The sequence below is a fragment of the Salvelinus sp. IW2-2015 genome, linkage group LG35, assembly GCF_002910315.2.
Source record: "Salvelinus sp. IW2-2015 linkage group LG35, ASM291031v2, whole genome shotgun sequence".
NCBI classification, from domain to species: domain Eukaryota; kingdom Metazoa; phylum Chordata; class Actinopteri; order Salmoniformes; family Salmonidae; genus Salvelinus; species Salvelinus sp. IW2-2015.
In genome coordinates, this window is record NC_036874.1 from 17,458,967 (window position 1) to 17,482,724 (window position 23,758).

Below are 23,758 nucleotides of genomic sequence, written 5' to 3' on the forward strand. Positions count from 1 at the left end.
CCGAGCATCGGCTGGAGTGGTGTAAAGCTTGCCGCCATTGGACTCTGGAGCAGTGGAAACGCGTTCTCTGGAGTGATGAATCACACTTCACAATCTGGCAGTCCGACGGACGAATCGGGGTTGGCGGATGCCCAGGAGAACGCTACCTGCCCCAATGCATAGTGCCAACTGTAAAGTTTGGTGGAGGAGGAATAATGGTCTGGGCTCCTTAGTTCCGTTGAAGGGAAATCTTAACGCTACAGCATACAATTACATTCTAGACGTTTCTGTGCTTCCAACTTTGTGGCAACAGTTTGGGGAAGGCCCTTTCCTGTTTTTGCATGACAATACCCCTGTGCACAAAGCGAGGTCCATACAAATGGTTTGTCGAGATCGGTGTGGAATAACTTGACTGGCCTGCACGTCCTAACCTCAACCCCATCGAACATCTTTGGGATGAATTGGAACGCGGACTGCGAGCCAGGCAAAATTGGCCAACATCAGTGCCCAACCTCACTAATGCTCTGGTGGCTGAATGGAAGAAAGTCCCCGCAGCAATGTTCCAACATCTAGTGGAAAGCCTTCCCAGAAGAGTGGAGGCTGTTATAGCAGCAATTATTTTGCAATTAGATGTTAAACTAGCAGGTGTCCACATACTTTTGGTCATGTAGTGTATTTAAAGTATAGAAAACAAATACTATTTGAACCCAGGTCTGGCTAATGTCTATTGTCTATGCCCTGCGGGCCTGGTTTATGATAGGACAGGCCAGTTAGATCTTTTTCCTCTGTACATGCTTTCCTCTCTGAGGGGATTTAGGGACAGAGAGGGGGAGAGAAATATTCAGATGTAGTGTGGGGCGGCAGGTAGCCTAGTGGATAAGAGCGTTGGGCCAGTAACCATAACAGTAATTGCTCCTGTAAGTTGCTCTGGATAAGAGCGGTCTGCTAAATGACTAAAATGTGTGACAGGCCATTTTATTTTGTCTGGTTTAATCTCCAGGTTGTTGTCAGGAATAACGTGTAATGTCACAGTGATGGATAGGTCTTATTTTTGTTTTCAGTAGCCTAAGTCATTATAGGTCCATTAACTAGCAAATGTATCTGGAAAATGTCATCCCGCCATTTACCACAGGGAAAAATCCCTCTACAATGAGTATTGCATTCAGTTTCTGAGTTTTTTCTTAGGATGAGAAAAATGGGAGATTGAAGTTTGGGGCTACAAGGTGTAATTGCCGAGCGATATTCATTGATTCTCTCAAGATGTCGTTTTGCCCTTTGGGCTGACACATCGAATCTTCCCCTTGACTAAAATGTTTCTTCGTTTTACTACTGTGGGGAAAAGAAAAGTAACAGCCTATTTAATAAAGGTCACAGTCTCGATAAACAAGGAAACAAAAGTTAACCTTAATAACGACGTTGCCTTCGCTGCTCTGCTCAGCCTATCTGAGATTGACGTTCTGTATTCCCTCGTGTCTGTTTACTTCAGATCAGGACTGTTTTTACTGTTGTTTTTTTCAGGATTTGCAAGTTCGAGTCCCTTGACATGTATAGAACTATTTATTCTTCCTCATTTGAGCCATTGACTCAGACCATAACACACCCAGTCATAACATCACCTATAACATTCATAACATTCTACTATACCCAGGGTTGATATGCAAAGTGTTTGTGATATGACCAGAGGAAGATCCTTTGCGGATCAGAACGTTCTTGTGGCCTTTCTGTTCTTGTGATGATACAGTGCATTCGGAAAGTATTCAGACCCCTAGACTTTCTCCACATTTTGTTACCTTACAGCTTTATTTTAAAATGGATTTAATTGTTTTCCCCCCTCATCAATCTACACACAACATTTCATAATGACAAAGCAAAAACAGGTTGTCCGAAATCTTTGCAAATGTATACAAATATATATAATAATATCACATTTACATAAGTATTCAGACCCTTTACTCAGTACTTTGGCAGCGATTACAGCCTCGAGTCTTCTTGGGTATGACGCCACAAGCTTGGCACACCTGTATTTGGGGAGTTTCTCCCATTCTTCTCTGCAGATCCTCTCAAGCTCTGGCAGGTTGGATGGAGAGCATCACTGCACAGCATGTGTCTCCAGAGATGTTCGATCAGGTTCAAGTCCGGGCTCTGGCTGGGCCACTCAAGTACATTGAGACTTGTCCCGAATCAACTCCTGCGTTGTCTTGGTTGTGTGCTTAGGGTCGTTGTCCTGTTGGAAGGCGAACCTTCGCCCCAGTCTGAGGTCCTGAGTGCTCTGGAGCAGGTTTTCATCTCTGTACTTTGCTCTGTTCATCTTTCCCTCAGTCCTGACTAGTCTCCTAGTCCCTGCCGTTGAAAAACATCCCCACAGCATGATGGTGCCACCACCATGCTTCACTGTAGGTATGGTGCCAGGTTTCCTCCAGACGTGATGCTTGGCATTCATTCCAATGAGTACAATCTTGGTTTCATCAGACCGGAGAATCTTGTTTCTCGTGGTCTGAGAGTCCTTATTAAGGGGCCACTCTACTATAAAAGCCTGATTGGTGGAGTGCTGCAGAGATGGTTGTCCTTCTGGAAGGTTCCCCCATCTCCACAGAGGAACTCTGGAGTTCTGTCAGAGTGACCATCAAGTTCTTGGTCACCTCCCTGACCAAGGCCCTTCTCAGTTTGGCTGGGCGGCCAGCTCTAGGAAGATCTTAGTGGTTCCAAACTTCTTCCATTTAAGGATGATGGAGGCCACTGTGTTCTTGGGGACCTTCAATGCTGCTGACATTTTTTGGTACCCTTCCCCAGGTCTGTGCCACGACGCAATCCTGTCTCGGAGGTCTACTGACAATTCCTTCGACCTCGAGGCTTGGTTTTTGCTCTGACATGCCCTGTCAACTGTGGGACCTTATATAGACAGGTGTGTTCCTTTCCAAATCATGTCCAATCAATTGAATTTACTGCAGGTGTACTTCAAGCTTCTGAGGATGATCAATGGAAACAGGATGCACCTGAGCTCAATTTTGAGTTGTTCTGTTTCAGACACCTGAAACCCCACCTCTTTAAGGAATACCTGGGATAGGATAAAGTAATCCTTCTAACCCCCCCCCCCCCCCTTAGAAAGAGTTTAGATGCCTAGTAAAGTGGTTGTCCACTGGATATCATAAGGTGAATGCACCAATTTGTAAGTCGCTCTGGATAAGAGCGTCTGCTAAATGACTTAAATGTAAATGTAAATGTAAATGTTTTATTTGTAATAACTCTGCAAAAATATCTTTAACCTGTCATTATGGGGTATTGTGTGTAGATTGAGGATATATATATTTTTAAATCAATTTTAGAATAAGGCTGTAGCATAATAAAATTTGGAAAAAGTCTTGGGGTCTGAATACTTTCTGAATGCACGGTCTGTCTCATGCGATTAACATTGTTAGGTCATCTTCCATCAGGTCTCACACGGGAGAGAGGCCGTACAAGTGTGTCCAGTGCAGTAAGGGCTTTGCCTCCTCGGGGGTGCTGAAGGCCCACATCCGGACCCACTCGGGCCTCAAGGCCTACAAGTGCCTGATTTGTGACACCACGTTCACCACCAGCGGCAGCCTGCGCCGCCATATGACCACCCACAGCGACATGCGGCCCTACATGTGCCCTTACTGCCAGAAGACCTTCAAGTCCTCACCCAACTGCAGGAAGCACATGAAGACCCACAGGTTAGTAATGCTCATGTGTTGTCGGGCACAGAGTTGTTTCAGGTCATGTGATCTGACCAGGTGGAAAAAGGAAAAACTACAGGCCCTAATTCAGGGCATGTGATCAAGAATACTGGCTAGCTAAGTGGCGAGCACTGCGTCACTCTCCCAATTTGGTTATTGTCACATTGCTGAAATTTGTGTGAAATTGAATCTTTCTCAACTCTAAATCTCTAGATGTCAAATCTTTCCATAAAAAATGGCTGATTTCTGTTTGTTTTGTAGGTCAAAGTAGTAAAAGCAACCTGAATCCACCTCCCCATTCCCCCTCCCAGGTATGAGTTGGCCCAGCAGCTCCACCAACAGCAGAACCCGGAGCCCTCGCCGCTGGACGACCCTATGGATGGCACCACCGTGACCCACGACCTGCAGGTGGAGTTGGAGGACGGCACCCTACAGCAGGAGGCTCCTCCCACGGTGGGCTCGGAGCAGCAGGGCATGCTGGAACTGGGCCAGGCGCAGGTGGTGGACGGCGGCCAACAGGTGTCGCTGGAGACCCAGCTGAGTGACCAGCCCCTGGGACAGGAAGAGGGTAAGAGTGTCAGCGTGTTAGAAGGCATCAGTTTAGACAAGGCACAGACTCACTGGTCTTGAACACGTAAAACGTAGTTATTAGGGACGCGTGGTGATTGCCAGATCAGTGATTCGGTGCAGTCTGACGGCAGTCTGATCTTGAACATAGTCTTTTAATGTCGATGACAATCATGCCATAACTTTATAGGCCTGCTGTCACATCAATGGGGTCAATTTCACACCATATGTATTGATTTCAAAATAAAATAAATCGTGAACATGAAAAATAAAGTTGACAATGTAAACGTTGTATTTTCGAGAACGGATGAAGTATGTTGAAATCAAAAACCAAACATTTGAAGGCAAAATGTATAGAATTCTAAACAAAAATAAGACATCAAAATGCAAAAATTTATAAGCAAATAATTTTAAAGCGAGAGCAAAACTATGACAAATGCTTAAAAAAAATTTGAAAACATATGCAAAAATCCTTTTCGGTGAAACTTTCCCAGCAACCAATCCTATTGAATACATTTTGCCTACACTCTTGCCGGCATGTACTACCTTTTGGTTACGCTACTCATATCTCTGCTTTTGATGTCTGTTTCTTTGCTTTCACTGCCAGTCTTTTCGATTGCGAGTTTTGGCATTATTTTTCCGTGAAGAGCGGGGTTTAGAGGGAGGCGTAGACAATGAGTCTCCATTGGTCCGCTAGTTTTGCAGTGACAGTTCGTCTTAACCCAATCAATGAACATGAGACAGGCTTTTTTTCTATTGCCTACTTATTAAGTAGACGGTCTGACGACACCATTACGCTCCACTTTTTTTTTGCAGTTACCTGTACAGTCGTGGCCAAAAGTTTTGACAATGACACAAATATTAATTTTCACAAAGTCTGCTGCCTTAGTTTGTATGATGGCAATTTGCATATACTCCAGAATGTTATGAAGAGTGATCAGATGAAAATTGCAATTAATTGCAAAGTCCCTCTTTGCCATGCAAATGAACTGAATCCCCCAAAAATATTTCAACTGCATTTCAGCCCTGCCACAAAAGGACCAGCTGACATCATGTCAGTGATTCTCTCGTTAACACAGGTGTGAGTGTTGACGAGGACAAGGCTGGAGATCACTCTGTCATGCTGATTGAGTTCAAATAACAGACTGGAAGCTTAAAAAGGAGGGTGGTGCTTGGAATCATTGTTCTTCCTCTGTCAAACATGGTTACCCGCAAGGAAACACGTGCCATCATCATTGCTTTGCACAAAAAGGGATTCACAGGCAAGGATATTGCTGTCAGAAAGATTGCACCTAAATCAACCATTTATCGGATCATCAAGAACTTCAAGGAGAGTGGTCAATTGTTGTGAAGAAGGCTTCAGGCGCCCAAGAAAGTCCAGCAAGCGCCAGGACCGTCTCCTAAAGTTGATTCAGCTGCGGGATTGGGGCACCACCAGTACAGAGCTTGCTCAGGAATGGCAGCAGGCAGGTGTGAGGTGCATCTGCACGCACAGTGAGGTGAAGACTTTTGGAGGATGGCCTGGTGTCAAGAGGGCAGCAAAGAAGCCACTTCTCTCGAGGAAAAACATCAGGGACAGACTGATATTCTGCAAAAGGTACAGGATTGGACTGCTGAGGACTGGGAAAAGTCATTTTCTCTGATGAATCCCCTTTCCGATTGTTTGGGGCATCCGGAAAAAAGCTTGTCCGGAGAAGACAAGGTGAGTGCTACAATCAGTCCTGTGTAATGCCAACAGTAAAGCATCCCGAGACCATTCATGTGTGGGTTGCTTCTCAGCCAAGGGAGTGGGCTCACTCACAATTTTGCCAAAGAACACAGCATGAATAAAGAATGGTACCAACACATCCTCTGAGAGCAACTTCTCCCAACCATCCAGGAAAAGTTTGGTGACGAACAATGCCTTTTCCAGCATGATAGTGCACCTTGCCATAAGGCAAAAGTGATAACTAAGTGGTTCGGGTAACAAAACATCGATATTTTGGGTCCATGGCCAGGAAACTCCCCAGACCTTAATCCCATTGAGAACTTCAAATCAAATCAAATCAAATCAAATTTTATTAGTCACATACACATGGTTAGCAGATGTTAATGCGAGTGTAGCGAAATGCTTGTGCTTCTAGTTCCGACAATGCAGTAATAACCAACAGTAATCTAACCTAACAATTCCACGCTACTACCTTACACACACACACAAGTGTGAAGGGATAAAGAATATGTACATAAGATATATGGATGAGTGGTGGACAGAACGGCATGGCAGATGCAGTAGATGGTATAGAGTACGTATATACATATGAGATGAGTACTGTAGGGTATGTAAACATAAAGTGGCATAGTTTAAATGGCTAGTGGTACATGTATTGCATAAAGATGGCAAGATGCAGTAGATGATATAGAGTACAGTATATACATATGAGATGGTAATGTAGGTATGTAAACATTGTATTAAGTGGCATTGCTTAAAGTGGCTAGTGGTACATTTTTACATAATTTCCATCAATTCCCATTTTTTAAGTGGCTGGAGTTGAGTCAGTATGTTGGCAGCGGCCGCTAAATGTTAGTGGTGGCTGTTTAACAGTCTGATGGCCTTGAGATAGAAGCTGTTTTTCAGTCTCTCGGTCCCTGCTTTGATGCACCTGTACTGACCTCGCCTTCTGGATGATAGCGGGGTGAACAGGCAGTGGCTTGGGTGGTTGTTGTCCTTGATGATCTTTTATGGCCTTCCTGTGACATCGTGGTGGTGTAGGTGTCCTGGAGGGCAGGTAGTTTGCCCCTGGTGATGCGTTCTGCAGACCTCACTACCCTCTGGAGAGCCTTACGTTGTGGCGGAGCAGTTGCCGTACCAGGCGGTGATACAGCCCGACAGGATGCTCTCGATTTGCATCTGTAGAATTTGTGAGTGTTTTGGTGACAAGCCGAATTTCTTCAGCCTCCTGAGGTTGAAGAGGCGCTGCTGCGCCTTCTTCACAACGCTGTCTGTGTGGGTGGACCAATTCAGTTTGTCCGTGATGTGTACACCGAGGAACTTAAAACTTTCCACCTTCTCCACTACTGACCCGTCGATGTTGATAGGGGGTGCTCCCTCTGCTGTTTCCTGAAGTCCACAATCACTCCTTTGTTTGTTGACGTTGAGTATGAGGTTATTTTGACACCCACCACTCCGAGGCCCTCACCTCCTCCCTGTAGGCCGTCTCGTCGTTGTTGGTGATCAAGCCTATCCACTGTAGTGTCATCCCAAACTTGATGATCGAGTTGGAGGCGTGCATGGCCACGCAGTCGTGGGTGAACAGGAGTACAGGAGAGGGCTCAGAACGCACCCTTGTGGGGCCCAGTTGTGAGGTCAGCGGGGTGGAGATGTTGTTACCTACCCTCACCACCTGGGGGCGGCCCGTCAGGAAGTCCAGGACCCAGTTGCACAGGGCGGGGTCGAGACCCAGGGTCTCGAGCTTGATGACGAGTTTGGAGGGGTACTATGGTGTAAATGCTGAGCTGTAATCGATGAACAGCATTCTCACATGGGGTATTCCTCTTGTCCAATGGGTTAGGGCAGTGTCAGTGTGGTTGCGATTGCGTCGTCTGTGGACCTATTGGGTCGGTAAGCAAATTGGAGTGGGTCTAGGGTGTCCGTAGGGTGGAGGTATATGTCCTTGACTAGTCTCTCAAAGCACTTCATGATGACGGAAGTAGTGCTACGGGGCGATAGTCGTTTAGCTCAGTTACCTTAGCTTTCTTGTGGAAACAGGAACAATGGTGGCCCTCTTGAAGCATGTGGGAACAGCAGACTGGGATAAGGATTGATTGAATATGTCCGTAAACACACCAGCCAGCTGGTCTGCGCATGCTCTGAGGACGCGGCTGGAATGCCGTCTGGGCCTGCAGCCTTGCGAGGGTTAACACGTTTAAATGTTTTACTCACCTCGGCTGCAGTGAAGGAGACCCGCAGGTTTTGGTAGGCGGCCGTGTCAGTGGCACTGTTGTTGCCTCAAAGCGGGCAAAAAAGTTGTTTAGCCTGTCTGGAGCAAGACATCCTGGTCCTCGACGGGGCTGGTTTTCTTTTTTTGTAATCCGTGATTGACTGTAGACCCTGCCACATACCTCTTGTGTCTGAGCTGTTGAATTTCGACTCGATTTTGTCTCTGTACTGAGACTTAGCCTGTTTGATTGCCTTGCGGGAGAAATAGCTACACTGTTTGTATTTCGGTCATGCTTCCGGTCACCTTGCCCTGGTTTAAAAGCAGTGTTCGCGCTTTCAGTTTCACGCGAATGCTGCCGTCAATCCACGGTTTCTGGTTTGGGATGTTTTTATCGTTGCTGTGGGTACGACATCGTCAATGCACTTCCTAATGAACTCGCTCACCGAATCAGCATATTCGTCAATATTGTTGTTGACGCGATGCGGAACATATTCCAATCCGCGTTGATCGAAGCAGTCTTGAAGCGTGGATTCAGATTGGTCGGACCAGCGTTGAACAGACCTGAGCGCGGGAGCTTGTTGTTTGAGTTTTCTGTTGTAGGCAGGAATCAACAAATGGAGTCGTGGTCAGCTTTTCCGAAAGGGGGGCGGGGAGGCCTTGTAAGCGTCGCGGAAATTAGTGTAGCAATGGTCCAGTGTTTTTCCAGCCCTGGTAGCACAATCGATATGCTGATAGAATTTAGGGAGTTTTGTTTTTAGATTAGCCTTGTTAAAATCCCCAGCTACGATGAATGCAGCCTCAGGGTGTGTGGTTTCCAGTTTACAAAGAGTCAGATAAAGTTCGTTCAGGGCCATCGATGTGTCTGCTTGGGGGGAATGTATACGGCTGTGATTATGATGACGAGAATTCCCTTGGTAGATAATGCGGTCGACATTTGATTGTGAGAGTTCTAGATCAGTCAGTGAACAGAACGACTTGAGTTCTGTGTGTTATTATGTATGGTCACACCACTTCTCGTTAATCATAAGGCATACCCCCCGCCCCTCTTCTTACCGAAAGATGTTTGTTTCTGTCGGCGCGGATGCATAGAGAAACCAGCTGGCTGCACCGACTCCGTTAGCGTCCTTGAGTTAGCCATGTTTCCGTGAAGCAGAGCACGTTGCAATCCCTGATGTCTCTCTGGATGCTACCCGTGCTCGGATTTCATCAACCTTATTGTCAAGAGACTGGACATTGGCGATAGTATATGCTAGGGAGGTGGAGCGCCTGATGTGCCCGTCTCCGAAGCCTGACCACGAGACCGCCACGTTTTCCCCTTTTTCGGCGTCGCCCAGGGTCGCCGGCTGGGATCAGATCCATTGTATTGTGTTGAAGGCAAAACACTGGATCCGTTTCGGGAAAGTCATATTCCTGGTAGGAACGATGGTGAGTTGACGTTAATCGTATATTCAGTAGTTCCTCCCGACTGTATGTAATGAAACCTAAGATTACCCGGGGTACCGATGTAAGAAATAACACGTAAAAAAACAAAATACTGCATATTTTCCAAGGAACGCGAAGCGAGGCTGCCATCTCTATCGGCGCCGGAAGTTGTATCCGTGGTCAACTTGTGGTCAATCCTCAAGAGGCGGGTGGACAAACAAAAACCCACAAATTCTGACAAACTCCAAGCATTGATTATGCAAGAATGGGCTGCCATCAGTCAGGATGTGGCCCAGAAGTTAATTGACAGCATGCCAGGGCGGATTGCAGATGTCTTGAAAAAGAAGGGTCAACAATGCAAATATTGACTCTCTGCATCAACTTCATGTAATTGTCAGTAAAAGCCTTTGACACTCATGAAATGCTTGTAATTATATTTCAGTATCCCATAGTAACATCTGACAAAAATATCTAAAGACACTGAAGCAGCAAATTTTGTGAAAATTAATATTTGTGTCATTCTCAAAACTTTTTTGCCACAACTGTACAGTTGAACCTTCGAACTACAAAATGTCCTTGTCATATCATGTCTGCCTCGGTTAAATGCCAAAGAACAGTCGACATAGAGAGGCTGTTTGAGTCTACAGGAAAGTCTTTAAAGTTACCCCCCCTGTCTCCATCTCAGATGGGGTAGGATAGTATTCTTGGTCTCTGCGGTGCCACATAGGGCTCTTGTCAAAGGTAGTGCACTATATAGGGAATAGGGAGCCACTTGGAATGCAGTCTGAGTATCACAGTGTGACAGTGATTGGGACTGGGGAGCTTTAGACGGATCAAAGGTCAGCAAACTGGAATCAGGTTGTTACTCCAGAGGACAGGTCGCCTGTCTGCCTTCAAGAAAGGTCACTATTGTCAGTGGCAGTCTTTTTGCCATTCGAAAAACTAGAGGGCAAACGGAAATGGAGACTTGATTAGTGACCTTTCTCTCTAGACTCTCAATCTCAACTTTCAAAAAATATGTTCATATGACTTTCATTTTGCCAGGATAGACCATGGATGTTAGAAACCTCTGTTTCGAGGGTAATCCTGATTGCCATCTATAATGTTTGAATTGAAACCCCATGCACGTTAGAACTGGCCGAATTTAACCATCTGAGTTCAATAGTCTATAATTCCTCTCAGTGAAGAATCTACGTGAAGCATCTCTAGTTCTCCAGTGCTTTGTGCTTGATATTCAGCCTGGGGTCCAAAGACCGACAGCAAATTAAAGATGAACCCCAATTTGACTACTGAACCTTGGCTTGCTCTCTTGTTGCTGTCTGCGTGCTGTGTTGCTTTAATGGCCTAGAGCAGTCGAAAGCGTGATTTTTCTGTGCTTTATATATATTTCCACACTATGAGGTTGGAATAATAGTGTGAAAATTATGATAATGACCTAGTGTAAGAGCTGTTTGAGCTGAACTTTCTGCCTATTTTGGTGGGAGGGAGTTTTTGCCTTCCATGTTGACATCACCATGCGGTAAATTAGTTAATAGACCAATAAGAAAGAGTTCCAAACTTCTCTGCCGATAAGTGCCCATTTTCTGTTTTCCCCTCCCCACTCAAATCACTCCCATACAAGTCCTAGCAAAATGTTTTTTTGTTTTTTTTCTTGCTTGAGAAATGTTTCTTTGCTAAGAAGCTACAGTATTTTGGGTTTTGTTTCTTTTTGACCATTTTTCATTGGGAAAAAATGACAGTAATTATTTGATATTAAGATAAAGGTCCAATGCAGACGTTTTTAAGTGAATCGTAATACTTTGGTCTTTTATTTACACAGTCTACCCAGACTAACCGGCTTTGTTCCTCTGTCCTCTTATCTTTCCCCCTCTGACTCCAGACACCTTTGTGACTACCCAGCATGCTCTGCCTCAGAATATTAGCCAGTTTGAGACACAGACACTCCCGCAGCCTGGCTTTGACCAGCAAGCACTTACTCAAGGTAACTCATGCACGTACACACAAAAACACACACTGCATGCATACAAACCTTTCTCTCGGTACATTTAACAATGTCTGTGAGTTAACCCGGGGTAAATTATGCACACACACACACAAACACACGTTGGCAGCCCGCGGCTGTCTCAACCCAGTGTAATGGACAAACGCCATGGTTGGCTCTGACCTCTGGCTGAGAAGAGCCCATTTACAGCGAGGACTGTCAGAAAGCATCTGCTTGGCACATCAGATGTAACATTTTCACAATGGGTAGCCTAACCTTTTGTCTCCGTAACGATTGCATCCAGCCTCTATTGCCCACAGCAATATGCTCTCCCCCTCCTACAGAGGTGCATCAAACACTAGAACACGTTCTCTTTCGACAGGTTTTCCTGCCACATCCAAGGCCACCCTATACTCTCTGTATAGTTTTGATAAAGTAAAAAGTTTGATGTCGTAAATAAACCCGAGACCGACAGCAGGGAGGATATTGATGTGTGTGTGTGTGTCTGTGTTTCTCATTAGCATGTGTGTGGCACTCCACCAGGTGGACTTCAACGCATTTCCTCTCCTCTCTTGTTCTTTTCAAGAAGGAAAGTAAGGAATTATTAGAAAAATCCGGGAACTTCTCTCTGCCGTCTGCCAGCATTTTAACGAACCGTGACCGTTCATCAATATCAGTGAGTGGAGCTTTAATGAATGACTGTGTGGTTCAGAGAGTCCCCTAATTTGCACCTGAAGACAATCCGACTGGTGGCACAGGAAGTTTCCTGCACAGTCTTCGTCCACACGCACGCACAGACTGGCGGCGTGGGCCCTGGAAGCATCAGTCTGTTAATGGCGCGTTGTAGGAGGATGAGTCGTTGCGATCCTTAATTAGCTTTTGAGGAACTTTTCCAATCACACTTTTAGCCATGTCATGTTTGCAGTAAGTCATTAGTTAATGTCCTCCTCCTAATTTGGCAAAGCCAGATATCCAGATGTACAGGGTTAACTCATTTCGTGCTGTGGTGCATCTCCTGTTGGGAAGTGTGAGTTGTATCCTTAATAGGCTTTTCAAATCCACTTCTATCTCTGTAAACAATTCATATATTCTAAGGTTCAAGCTGTGTACCAGTGGAGGCTTGTGGGGGAAGAAATCAGAGGACAGGTTCCTGGAATTAAAATGATTGGAACGGTATCAAACACATTCATTCCCTTACAGCCATGACAATGAGCCCGTCCTTCGATTTCAAGCTTCCACATGTGTATACAGTGCATTTGGAAAGTATTCAGACCCCTTGTGTTTTTCCACATTTTCTTACGTTACAGCCTTATTCTAAAATGTATTCAATATTTGTTTCCCCTTATCAATCTACACACAATACCCCATAATGACAAAGCAAAAACAGTTTTTTTGACATTTTTGCAAATGTATTAACAATATAAACTGAAATATCACTGTTACGTAAGTACTCAGATCCTCTCTAGCTCTGTCAGGTTGGCTGGGAAGCGGCATCGCTGCACAGCTATTTTCAGGTTTTTTCAGAGATCGGGTTCAAGTAGCATACCACCCTGCATACCACTGCTGGCTTGCTTCTGAAGCTAAGCAGGGTTGGTCCTGGTCAGTCCCTGGATGGGAGACCAGGTGCTGCTGGAAGTGGTGTTGGAGGGCCAGTAGGAGGCACTCTTTCCTCTGGTCTAAACAAAGATCCCAATTCCCCAGGGCAGTGATTGGGGACACTGCTCTGTGTAGGGTGCCGTCTTTCGGATGGGACGTTAAACGGGTGTCCTGACTCTCTGAGGTCATTAAAGATCCCATGGCACTTATCGTAAGAGTAGGGGTGTTAACCCCGGTGTCCTGGCTAAATTCCCAATCTGGCCCTCAACCATCACGGTCACCTAATAATCCCCAGTTTACAATTGGCTCATTCATCCCCCTCCTCTCCCCTGTAACTATTCCCCAGGTCGTTGCTGCAAATGAGAACGTGTTCTCAGTCAACTTACCTGGTAAAATAACGGTAAAATAAAAAAAGTCTGGGCTCTTGCTGGGTCACTCAAGGACATTCAGAGACTTGTCCCGAAGCCACTCCTGCGTTGTCTTGGCTGTGTGTTTAGGGTCATTGTCCTGTTGGAAGGTGACCCTTCACCCCAGTCTGAGGTCCTGAGCTCTCTGGAGCAGGTTTCTATCAAGGATCTCTCTGTAATTTGCTGAGTTCATCTTTCCCTAGATCCTAACTAGTCTCCCAGTCCCTGCCGCTGAAAAACATCCCCACAGCATGATGCTGCCACCACCATGCTTCACCGTAGGGATGGTGCCAGGTTTCCTCCAGAGGTGATTCTTGGTTTCATCAGACCAGAGAATCTTGTTTCTCCTGGTCTGAGAGTCATTAGGTGGCTTTTATGCAAACTTCAAGTGGGCTGTCATGTGCCTTTTACTGAGGAGTGGCTTTCGTGGGGCCACTCTACCATAAAGGCCTGATTGGTGGAGTTCTGCAAAGATGGTTGTCCTTCTGGAAGGTTCTCCCATCTCCACAGAGGAAGTCTGGAGCTCTGTCAGATTGACCATCGGGTTCTTGGTCACCTCCCTGACCAAGGCCCTTCTGTTTCCTGGGCATGGATGTCGATTAAGGCAGCCCCCGCACCTCTCTGAGGGGTTGGGTTAAATGCGGAAGACACATTTCAGTTGAAGGCATTCAGTTGTACAACTGACTAGGTATCCCCCTTTCTCCTCCGATTGCTCAGTTTTTCCGGGCGGTCAGCTCTGATTTTTTTATCGAACCCGGGTCTGTAGTGACGCCTCTAGCACTGCGATGCTGCATCACCGAGTGACCACTGCGTCACTCGGTCCCCAAAAGAAGAGTCTTGGTGGTTCCAAACTTCTTCCATTTAAGAATGATGGAGGCCACTGTGTTCTTGGGAACCTTCAATGCTGCAGAATTCTTTTGGTACCGTTCCCCTGATCTATGTCTCGACACTGATGTCTGCGCTCTACAGACATTTCCTTCGACCTCATGGCCTGATTTTTGCTCTGACATGCACTGTAAACTGTGGGACCTTATATAGACAGGTCCAGTCAATTGAATTTACCACAGGTGGACTCCAAGTTGTAGAAACATCTCAAGGATAATCAATGCAAACAGGATGCACCTGAGCTCAATTTCTCATAGCAAAGGGTCTGAATACTTAAGTAAATTAGCAAAAATGTCTAAAACCCAGATTTCGCTTTGTCATTATGGGGTATAGTGTGTAGATTGATGAGGATTTTTTAAATTTCGTTTTTTTATTAATAGGGGCGGCAGGTAGCCTGGTGGTTAGAGCGTTGGGCCAGTAACCAAAAGGTTCCTGGATTGAATCCCCTGCCCCATGAACAAGGCAGTTATCCCTCTGTTCCCCGGTAGGCCGTCTTTTGTAAATAAGAATTTGTTCTTAACCTTTATTTAACTAGGCAAGTCAGTTAAGTAAAAAAAAATGAAGAAGAATAATACATTCGAATAAGGCGTAACAAAATGTGGGAAAAAGTAAAGTGGTCCGAATACTTTACGAATGCACTGTACACCCTCCTTTAGAGTTGCTAGGGTCCCATTAAGTGCTCGTACAGGGTTAACCCATTGCATGCTGTAGTGCTGACTGTACCCCTTTTGTGTCCTCCTGCAGGTTTCACCATCACCGCGGACGGCTATGCCCAGGCCCAGTTCTCCACGGTGCAGCAGCTCCAGGACTCCAGCACCCTGGAGTCTCAGGCCCTGTCCTCCAGCTACCACCCCCAGAACCTGCTCCATGTGCCCAGCCAAGAGGTGGGGAGTCCAGCACCGTCAGCCTCTACCTCCACACCTTCCCAAGGGGGCTTCCACCTCACCATCATAGCGGTGGCATTGGCTCTATGTAGAGTGGGGGGGGGGGAAATGTCCCCAAAGTTCTTAGAAAACCCTCCCGTAGGGGTTCCTGAAAAACCCAGGGACTTTGGGAAATGTCCAATGAAGTGTTATTTATCACACGTGTCGAATACAACTGGTGTAGACTTTACAGTGGATTGGCTGCTTACAAACTTTCCCCAACGATGCAGAGTTTTACAAAATTAGAATAAATCAAAAATGAACTAACACAAAATTAAATAAAATACACAAGATGGGAGCTATATACAGGGAGTACCAGGTCAATGTGCAGAGGTACTTGAGGTAGATATGTACATGAAGGCAGGGTAAAGTGACCAGGCATCCGGATAGATAATAATAAGCGTAAAATGAAGAGCAGGGTAGCAGCAGCGAATGATGTGTCTAAAGGTCTGCGAAATGTGTGTGTGGTGTTTGAGTGAGGGATTTGCGTGGGAGTGACAGTGTAGTGTGTGCTTGTGTGTATATGGTGTGTATACAAAGTCTAGTGAGTGTGCGTAGGGTTAGTGCAGATAGTTTGGGTACCATTTAATGAACTATTGAGCAGTCTGGCTATTTAGCAGACATATGGCTTGGGGATAGAAGCCGTCTCAGAGCCTGTTTTGCCACCCTAATTTAGCAGGTGTTCTATCAAGCCGAAAACAGCTGAATTAATTGTATCCTTAAGTAGTCCATTCAAATAAACTGTATAGCATATTGTCAAGAAGTTATTTTGTATTCAGTGATTAATCACAATGTAGTTCATTAATGGTTGCGTATATTTCTGTTTAGACAAGTGGCCTGCTCCAGGAGACTAGCCAAGGAGACCTCCAGCTGTCCGACCAGACGCAAGACTACCAAGACCCAGAAGACAGCGAGGACAACAGCAAGAGGGCTTACAGGTGTGTGTCTGTATGTACACGTGTGTGTGTGTGTGTCTGCATGCGTATGTGTGCGGTGTGGCTCAGTTGGTAGCGCATGGTGATAGCAATAGTTGTGGGTTCGATTCCCACGGGGATCAGTATGAAAAACGTATGCGCTCACTCCGGTGAGTCGTTTTGGATAAGAGCCTCTGCTAAATGACTAAAATGTAAATGTGTGTGAGCAAGCGAGACCGAGCCCTATAACTTTCGGCAAGTAATAGATACATTTACGTTCTGTCATTGTTTGAGGTTCCCGGCTCGTCTGCAGATAACACTGTTTAGCACCTTTATCAACCGTTGTGCTCTAGGGCTGTGAACAGCATTAGCAGTCGACACCGAGGAATGCAAAGCTACGATAACACTATCAGAATTGCACCTCCGTTGCTGTCATTGTCCGCTGATACCGTGACCATTTTGAGAGCGACACATAAATCATATTCGGGTCTTTTTAGAATCAAGCTGTTTTTGTTTTTTTATCTACCACCGCACAACACTCCCGCTCATACAGTCAAGTCTTTGTCTCCTTCTTTCTAAAGCCGTTTGTTAAGTTCCTCGAAGCCCCACTACCACTAGCTTTCAATTTGTTTATTTAGAATTTGCGCAACTAAATAACTGTGTCCCAAATGGCACCCTATTCCCTATCTAGTGCACTACTTTTGACCAGGGCAGACTCCCCAAGCAGACAACGAGTTAACTCTGCTAGCTTCCTGTCTGTAAAGGTGACTGTGGCAGCTTGTTGCTACAAGCTTTTTTGTTTTGTGACGAACGTGTGCGTCAGATGTCTGTGGAGGTGACGGTGGCAGCTTGTGTTGCCACAAGCTCTTAGTTTTCCAACTAACTTGTGCGTCAGATGTAGGCGGAGGACACTGGCCACTGATGTTGTTGCGTTGTGGAAGCCGAGATCGGGACGGCAAGTGGACTGAGTAATGCGTCATGCTTTTATTCAGCTTTGCCTCTGTTGTTCCCCATGGCACTCAGAACGGATGCAAAAAATAAATACTTATGAAATCCCTGCCACGTCAGCACACGATGCATTATTAGTGCCGGTCTAGGCTGAAACGACTAGCGGTATAGACAAAACAAGAGAAAGGATGACCTAGATAGATATGGGAAGAGAATGTGTATTTGAGATTGTGACCTACTGAACTTTCTCCTTCAGGTACGACACGGATGTAATCAAGACTAATGTTTTAGCAGTGAGAAAAGAGTATAGTGTCTGGAATGGTGTGACTTCAGTTTGGGTGTAATGCTCTGTATGGAGTTCCTGTATATGTATCAAAATTAGACTCCACATTTCTGTTTAGATAAGTATACACATACACCTCATATCTATGGGGAGATGATCGCTCTGTCTCATTCTAAAGGCCAACGCAGACATAGTGGTGGAGATTCAACACATAACTCACAATTAACTCACGCCTTCCAAACAGAAAGCACAAACAGATGCCATAGGGCTGAGTTAGTGACCTTTCCAAGGAAAAGTTTGCTTTTCAATTATTCCACTCTTCACAAAAAGTCAGATGTACTTTTATGAACCTCAGCTTTCTTTGTGAATCGGTGGTGGAACTTTGAAATGATTCCTGTTGTCGCTATTGTTATCTGATGATTTGTGACTTTTGATAGGAGCTTTATTGATACACATCTCATTGACGGAAACAGACCGTCTCTATTATATCATGGCCGTGTTCATTAGGGCACGCAATGGAAAATGTTTTGCAACAGACCAAATGAGTGTTTCCTTTTGGTGGTCAGTTAGTCCCTCCCTGTTTTAGCCTGTTTTCTTCAGTTTGATTCCTAATGAACACGACCTGTGTGTTTTGATTCCCCCCAGGTGCACCATGTGTAATAAACCGTTTAAGAAGTCCAGCCATCTGAAGCAACACGTGCGCTCCCACACCGGCGAGAAACCCTACTGCTGCAACATTTGTGGCCGATGCTTCGTCTCAGCAGGGGTCCTCAAGTCCCACCTCAACACACACACAGGTACGAACAGTGTACCTCAACACTGCATGCGTAGTTAAAATGGCACGCTATTTATCTCACCGACCCAGACCCGCGCCTCTCGTAGGAGAAGCAAATTTGACGAATTCTGTTCGTTCACGTACGACCGTCAAATATCGATGTCATAATTGTTTCTCTCTCGTGGCTCTGCAGCTGTGTTGTGGAGAGAAATTACATAATACTATAGCCACAAATGTTTTGGGATACCCAGTGGTGTAAAAATGCTTTAAAATACTACTTAATTCGTTTTTTTGGGGTATCTGTATTTTTTGGTTGTTGTATTTTACCCCCGATCTTGTCTCATCGCTGCAACTCCCCATCAGGCTCGGGAAGCGAAGTTTGAGTCATGCGTCCTCTGAAACATGACCCGCCAAACCGCGCTTTGGATCATACCCCTTTTTTCCCCCTAAAATGACATACCCAAATCTAACTGCCTGTAGCTCAGGACCTGAAGCAAGGATATGCATATTATTGATATCATTTGAAAGGAAACACTTTGACGTTTGTGGAAATGTGGAATTAATGTAGGAGAATATAACACATTAGATCTGGTAAAAGATAATACAAAGAAAAAAACATGTTCTTATGTATTTTTTTTGTTCCATCTTTGAAAAGCAAGAGAAAGGCCATTATCTGACTTAGACTCTAGGTGAAATTCAGAGTTTGGCTGCTAGATGGCAGCAGTGTATGTGCAAAATTGTAGACTGATCCAATGAACCATTGCATTTCTGTTGAAAATGTTGTATCAAGTCTGCTCAAATATGCCTTATTGGTCAAGTACATAACTGTGCACTCTCCTAAAACAATAGCATGGTATGTTTTTACTGTAATAGCTACTGTAAATTGGATAGTGCAGTTTGATTAACAAGAATTTAAGCTTTCTGCCCATTAAAGATATGTCTATGTCCTGGAAAATGTTCTTGTTACTTACAACGTCATGCTAATCACATTAGCGCAAGTTAGCTCAACCGTCCCGATGGTTGGACACCGATCCTTAAGAGGGTTTACCGCCCGCTTAACCCGGAAGCTAGCCGCACCAATGTGTCAGAGGAAACACTGTTCAACTGACGACCAAGGTCAGCCTGCAGGTGCCTGGCCCGCCACAAGGAGTCGCTAATTCGCGATGAGCCATGTAAAGCTCCCCCGGCCAAACCTTCCCCTAACCCGGATGCTTAGACCGCTGCGCCACTCGGGAGGTGGGGCATCTGTACTTTACTTTACTATTTCAATTTTTGACAACTTTTACTCCAATACATTCCTAAAGAAAATAATGTACTTTTTACTTCATACATTTTCCCTGACACCCAAAAGTACTCGTCATTTTGAATGCTTAGCAAGACAGGAAAATGACCCAGTTCACACACTTATCAAGATATCATCCCTGGTCATCCCTACTGCCTTTAATCTGGCAGACTCACTAAACACAAATGCTTTGTTTGTAAATTAGCCCCTTAAATAAATGTATTTTTAATGATATCCCGCCGTCTTGTTTGCTTAATATAAGGAATTTGAAATGATTTACGTTTGATACTTAAGTATATTTAAAAACCAAATACTTTTATACTTTTACTCAAGTAGTATTTTACTATGAAGGTATCTTTACTTTTACTCAAGTATGACAATTGGGTACTTTTTCCACCTCTGTGGAAACCAAAAGCTTTATTGGTCAACACACTGATGAAACATATAGTTATTTATATTTTCATCTCCTTTGCTCCCGCTCCTAGGAGTGAAGGCCTATAAGTGTAACATGTGTGACACTTCCTTCACCACCAACGGCAGTCTGAACCGCCACATGGTTGTCCACCTGAAGCCCTACAAGTGTCACATGTGTGAGGACAGCTTCCGCAACAGCGTGCTGTATAGGAAGCACTTGAAGAAGGACCACGCCGAAGTGGACAGAGGTACAGACATAGGCTGCGTCCCAATAATATCTCCTTTCTCCTAAAGTGTGTATTCGCTCACTACCTCCCACAAATCTAAAAGCATTGGATTGGTGGAGGTATGGGCTAGTAGGAGTTTCTATGATATTTCTTATACCAGTCATTTCCTTCCAAATCAGTGAAGGGAAGTGAACAAGTGCACACTGAGGGAGGAAGGAGAGGTATTTGGGACATTGCCATAGAGATATACACTAGACAAGCATTTCGTGACACCCGCAATAACATCTGCTAAATATGTGTATGTGACCATTACATTTGTATTTAGTGGCTAGTGTCATAAATCTGTTTAGCTCTAGATTTGCTGATAATGACAGCCATATTGGTCAGTGTTATATTTAATTATATGGGTACAGAGCACTATATACAGAAGTATGTGGACACGCCTACAAATTAGTGGATTCATTGCTGACAGGTGTGTAAAATCGAGCACAAAGTCATGCAATCTCCATAGCCAAACATTAGCAGTAGAATGGCCTTACTGAAGAGTTCAGTGACTTTCAATGTGGCACGGTCATAGGATACCACTTTTCCAACAAGCCAGTTTGTAAAATTTCTGCCCTGCTAGAGCTGCCCCGGTGAACTGGAAGTGCTGTTATTGTAAAGTGGAAACGTCTAGGAGCATATCTTAACGCTACAGCATACAATGACATTCTAGACGGTTCTCTGCTTCCAACTTTGTGGAAACAGTTTGGGTAAGGCCCTTTCCTGTTTCAGCAGGACAATGCCCCTGTGCACAAAGCGAGGTCCATACAGAAATGATTTGTCGAGATCCGTGTGGAAGAACTTGACAGGCCTGCACAGAGCCCTGACCTCAACTCCATCGAACACCTTTGCGATGAATTGGAACGCGGACTGCGAGCCAGGCCTAATTACCCACCATCAGTGCCTGACCTCACTAATGCTCTTATGGCTGACTGAAAGCAAGTCCCCGCAACAATGTTCCAACATCTAGTGGAAAGCCTTCACAGATGAGTGGAGGCTGTTATATCAGCAAAGGGGGACCAACTCCATATTAATGCCCATCATTTTGGAATGAGATATTCGACAAGCAGGTGTCCACATACTTCTGGTCATGTAGAGTATACTCTGTAGAGATATGCTCTTTTTAAAGATGCAGTCTTGACCATTTTGTCAGAAAAGGGACAAAGATAAAATGAGTATCAGCTTTTGTGAGGTTTTATGTGGATTTTGACACCGAGGCAATATACACCATTTTCATTTTGGCCCTCCAGATCTCTGCAAAGAAAGAATTTGGGAAAGAAAATGAGTTTCACACCCCTGGAAAAAGGCAATCAGCCATGATTACATAACAGTTAAAGCAGACCGTGGTCACATACGCTTTCCAAATATTTGAAATACTTGATTTAGCTGGTCTGCTTCCATATAGAGTGAGCACTTTTAGTAATATTCTATTTGATTCTATTCTGCCTGACGAGCTTATATTGACAAGCGGCAATCATTTAGAAATGCAGCTGAAATGGGACCAGGTCTGAGTTCGAGTCGTGGCCGTGATGTTGAGTGACACTTAAGGAGCATGTGTATCCTTTCCTCCTATAATGTCTCTCCCCTCGCAGGGCTGGAGGATGAGGACGGCGAGGAGGAAGAGGAGGGCGAGCAGACCGTGATGAAGAGGAACCGGGCCAACATCATAACCTTCACGGAGGAGCAGGCGGAGGAGCTGGCCAAGAATGACCCTGGTGACGAGGCGTCGGTGTCGGAGAAGGTGCTGGCCCAGTCGGCGGCAGAGCGCGACCGCATCAGCGAGATCAAGGACAAGGCGGTGGAGCTGGAGACGGAGCCCAAGTTCGCCAACTGCTGTAACTTCTGCCCCAAGAGCTTCAAGAAGCCCAGCGACCTCGTCAGGTGAGCTGAGTGTCGGAGAACTGTCTCCCTCTGTCCCGTACTCTCTTGTATGCTCTTTCTCACTCTCTCTTCATCTACTTTCTGCCTCTCTTTCGCTGTCCTATTCGGGGCCTGGAACTAACTTTTTGTTCCACCAGCCACTCTGTGGCAGGTAACGTTAGATTTAAAAATTGACCAGCCACTCAGATGTTTTACTAGCCAAAATGTTTTTGCTCCATAATTACACCTAAACCTCCCCTCCAAAATCAGATGAACATGCTTCTAAAACAAGAAATGTATTACTAATAAGACGTTATGTGGTATATTGCCCAATGCTATTTCATTTTATTTGTGACCTCAGTCTTTTAATCAAAATATCACTGATGAGACCCCAAAAAATTCAGTTGCCCCTTTAAAGGAAAGAGTCACCCATTTTGAGCGATGTTCTATCGATTCCCTGGGTAATTTTCATGTTTTCATGTGTATCTGAGCTATTGCTGTTCAAGCAGGCATAAATTCGTGCTGGTATGAAGCATCTCACTACACTGGAAGTTAAAAGGAATAGGACTTTGAGATCACAAAAACATCTACAGTATCATACATGTCAGGTTTCAATACTGGCCGGTGTCATAATGCGAGAGGTTGTCTTCAAATGAGCCACTGATCATATTTTTGCAATATTCCTACCTGGAGAAATGTGTAATTTAAGAGAAGGTCTAGCACATTTCTCCTTTTTGTCTGCCTCTTCACTCCAGGGTGCGTCGCAAATGTCAAACTCTGCCGGTTGAACATGGTGAGATTGTAGAGTCCTAAGTTGATAGTGCAGTTTGTTTAGGCGATTTTACAGCTAACTAGCTACTTCACATGCCGATGTTAACTTTGGTTTTATTGTGTGTAGCTACGTTTGCTAGCTAGCAAGCCCTTAGAGAAAGCATTGCATTGTGGGTTTTGTCGTTGACTTGAGCTGCAACAGATTACCACGTTTCCACATCGATTTTCACATGTTGGCACCAACCTTATTATAACGATAAAATAAAACATTTGTTCACAAAAATATTGTTCTCACATTATATTGTTATTTAACACTGTACATTTTACTTTTTCAGCACAGGCAGTGTTGTTGCACATGATGGGATATTATAGGATTTGTAGTTCTTTGTGTGATTATCTACCAGCTATGAAACAAAACGACAGAAACACTTTGAAAACGGCTACTGCAGCATTTATTTTGCTATATGTGATCATACTTGGCTTTTAACTCTATTTTTATTGGCCAATGCGAGTGAAATGCTTGCACTGTGGAGCCCTGACCACCCGCCAACGTGGCTGGCAAAATAGACATGGCAGGTGTTCATTTTAAGTCTTATTCCCCCTCATGCTCTGACTCTGAGCGACTCAGACTCGCTCTGTGTCTCTGAATATCTTGCTCTTGGGGTTGGAGTTTCCCCCACCTCTCTGAGCTCTTTGACAGGGGCTCTTCTCTGTAGTCATGTTCAGGTGCAGTTCAGGTCCATCTCTCTCTCTCTCTCGCTCTCTCTCTCCTCTCTCTCCTCTCTCTCGCTCCTCTCCTTTCTCTCCTCTCTCTCTCCCCTCTCTCTCTCTCTCTCCTTTCCTCTCTCTCCTCTCTCTCTCTCTCTCTCT

At 45.0% G+C, this 23,758-nt stretch overlaps 1 protein-coding gene across 1 annotated transcript in view; it reads left to right on the forward strand.

The window, feature by feature from the left end:
- The window catches only part of LOC111958868 (zinc finger protein 236-like), an 84,595-nt gene that overhangs the window by 35,957 nt on the left and 24,880 nt on the right, over positions 1-23,758 (forward strand). The window contains 8 exon segments of the mRNA XM_070437291.1: positions 3,411-3,671; positions 3,986-4,242; positions 11,460-11,561; positions 15,194-15,333; positions 16,201-16,310; positions 18,163-18,314; positions 20,060-20,236; positions 21,850-22,138. Of these exon segments, the coding sequence (XP_070293392.1) occupies positions 3,411-3,671; positions 3,986-4,242; positions 11,460-11,561; positions 15,194-15,333; positions 16,201-16,310; positions 18,163-18,314; positions 20,060-20,236; positions 21,850-22,138 (1,488 nt within the window).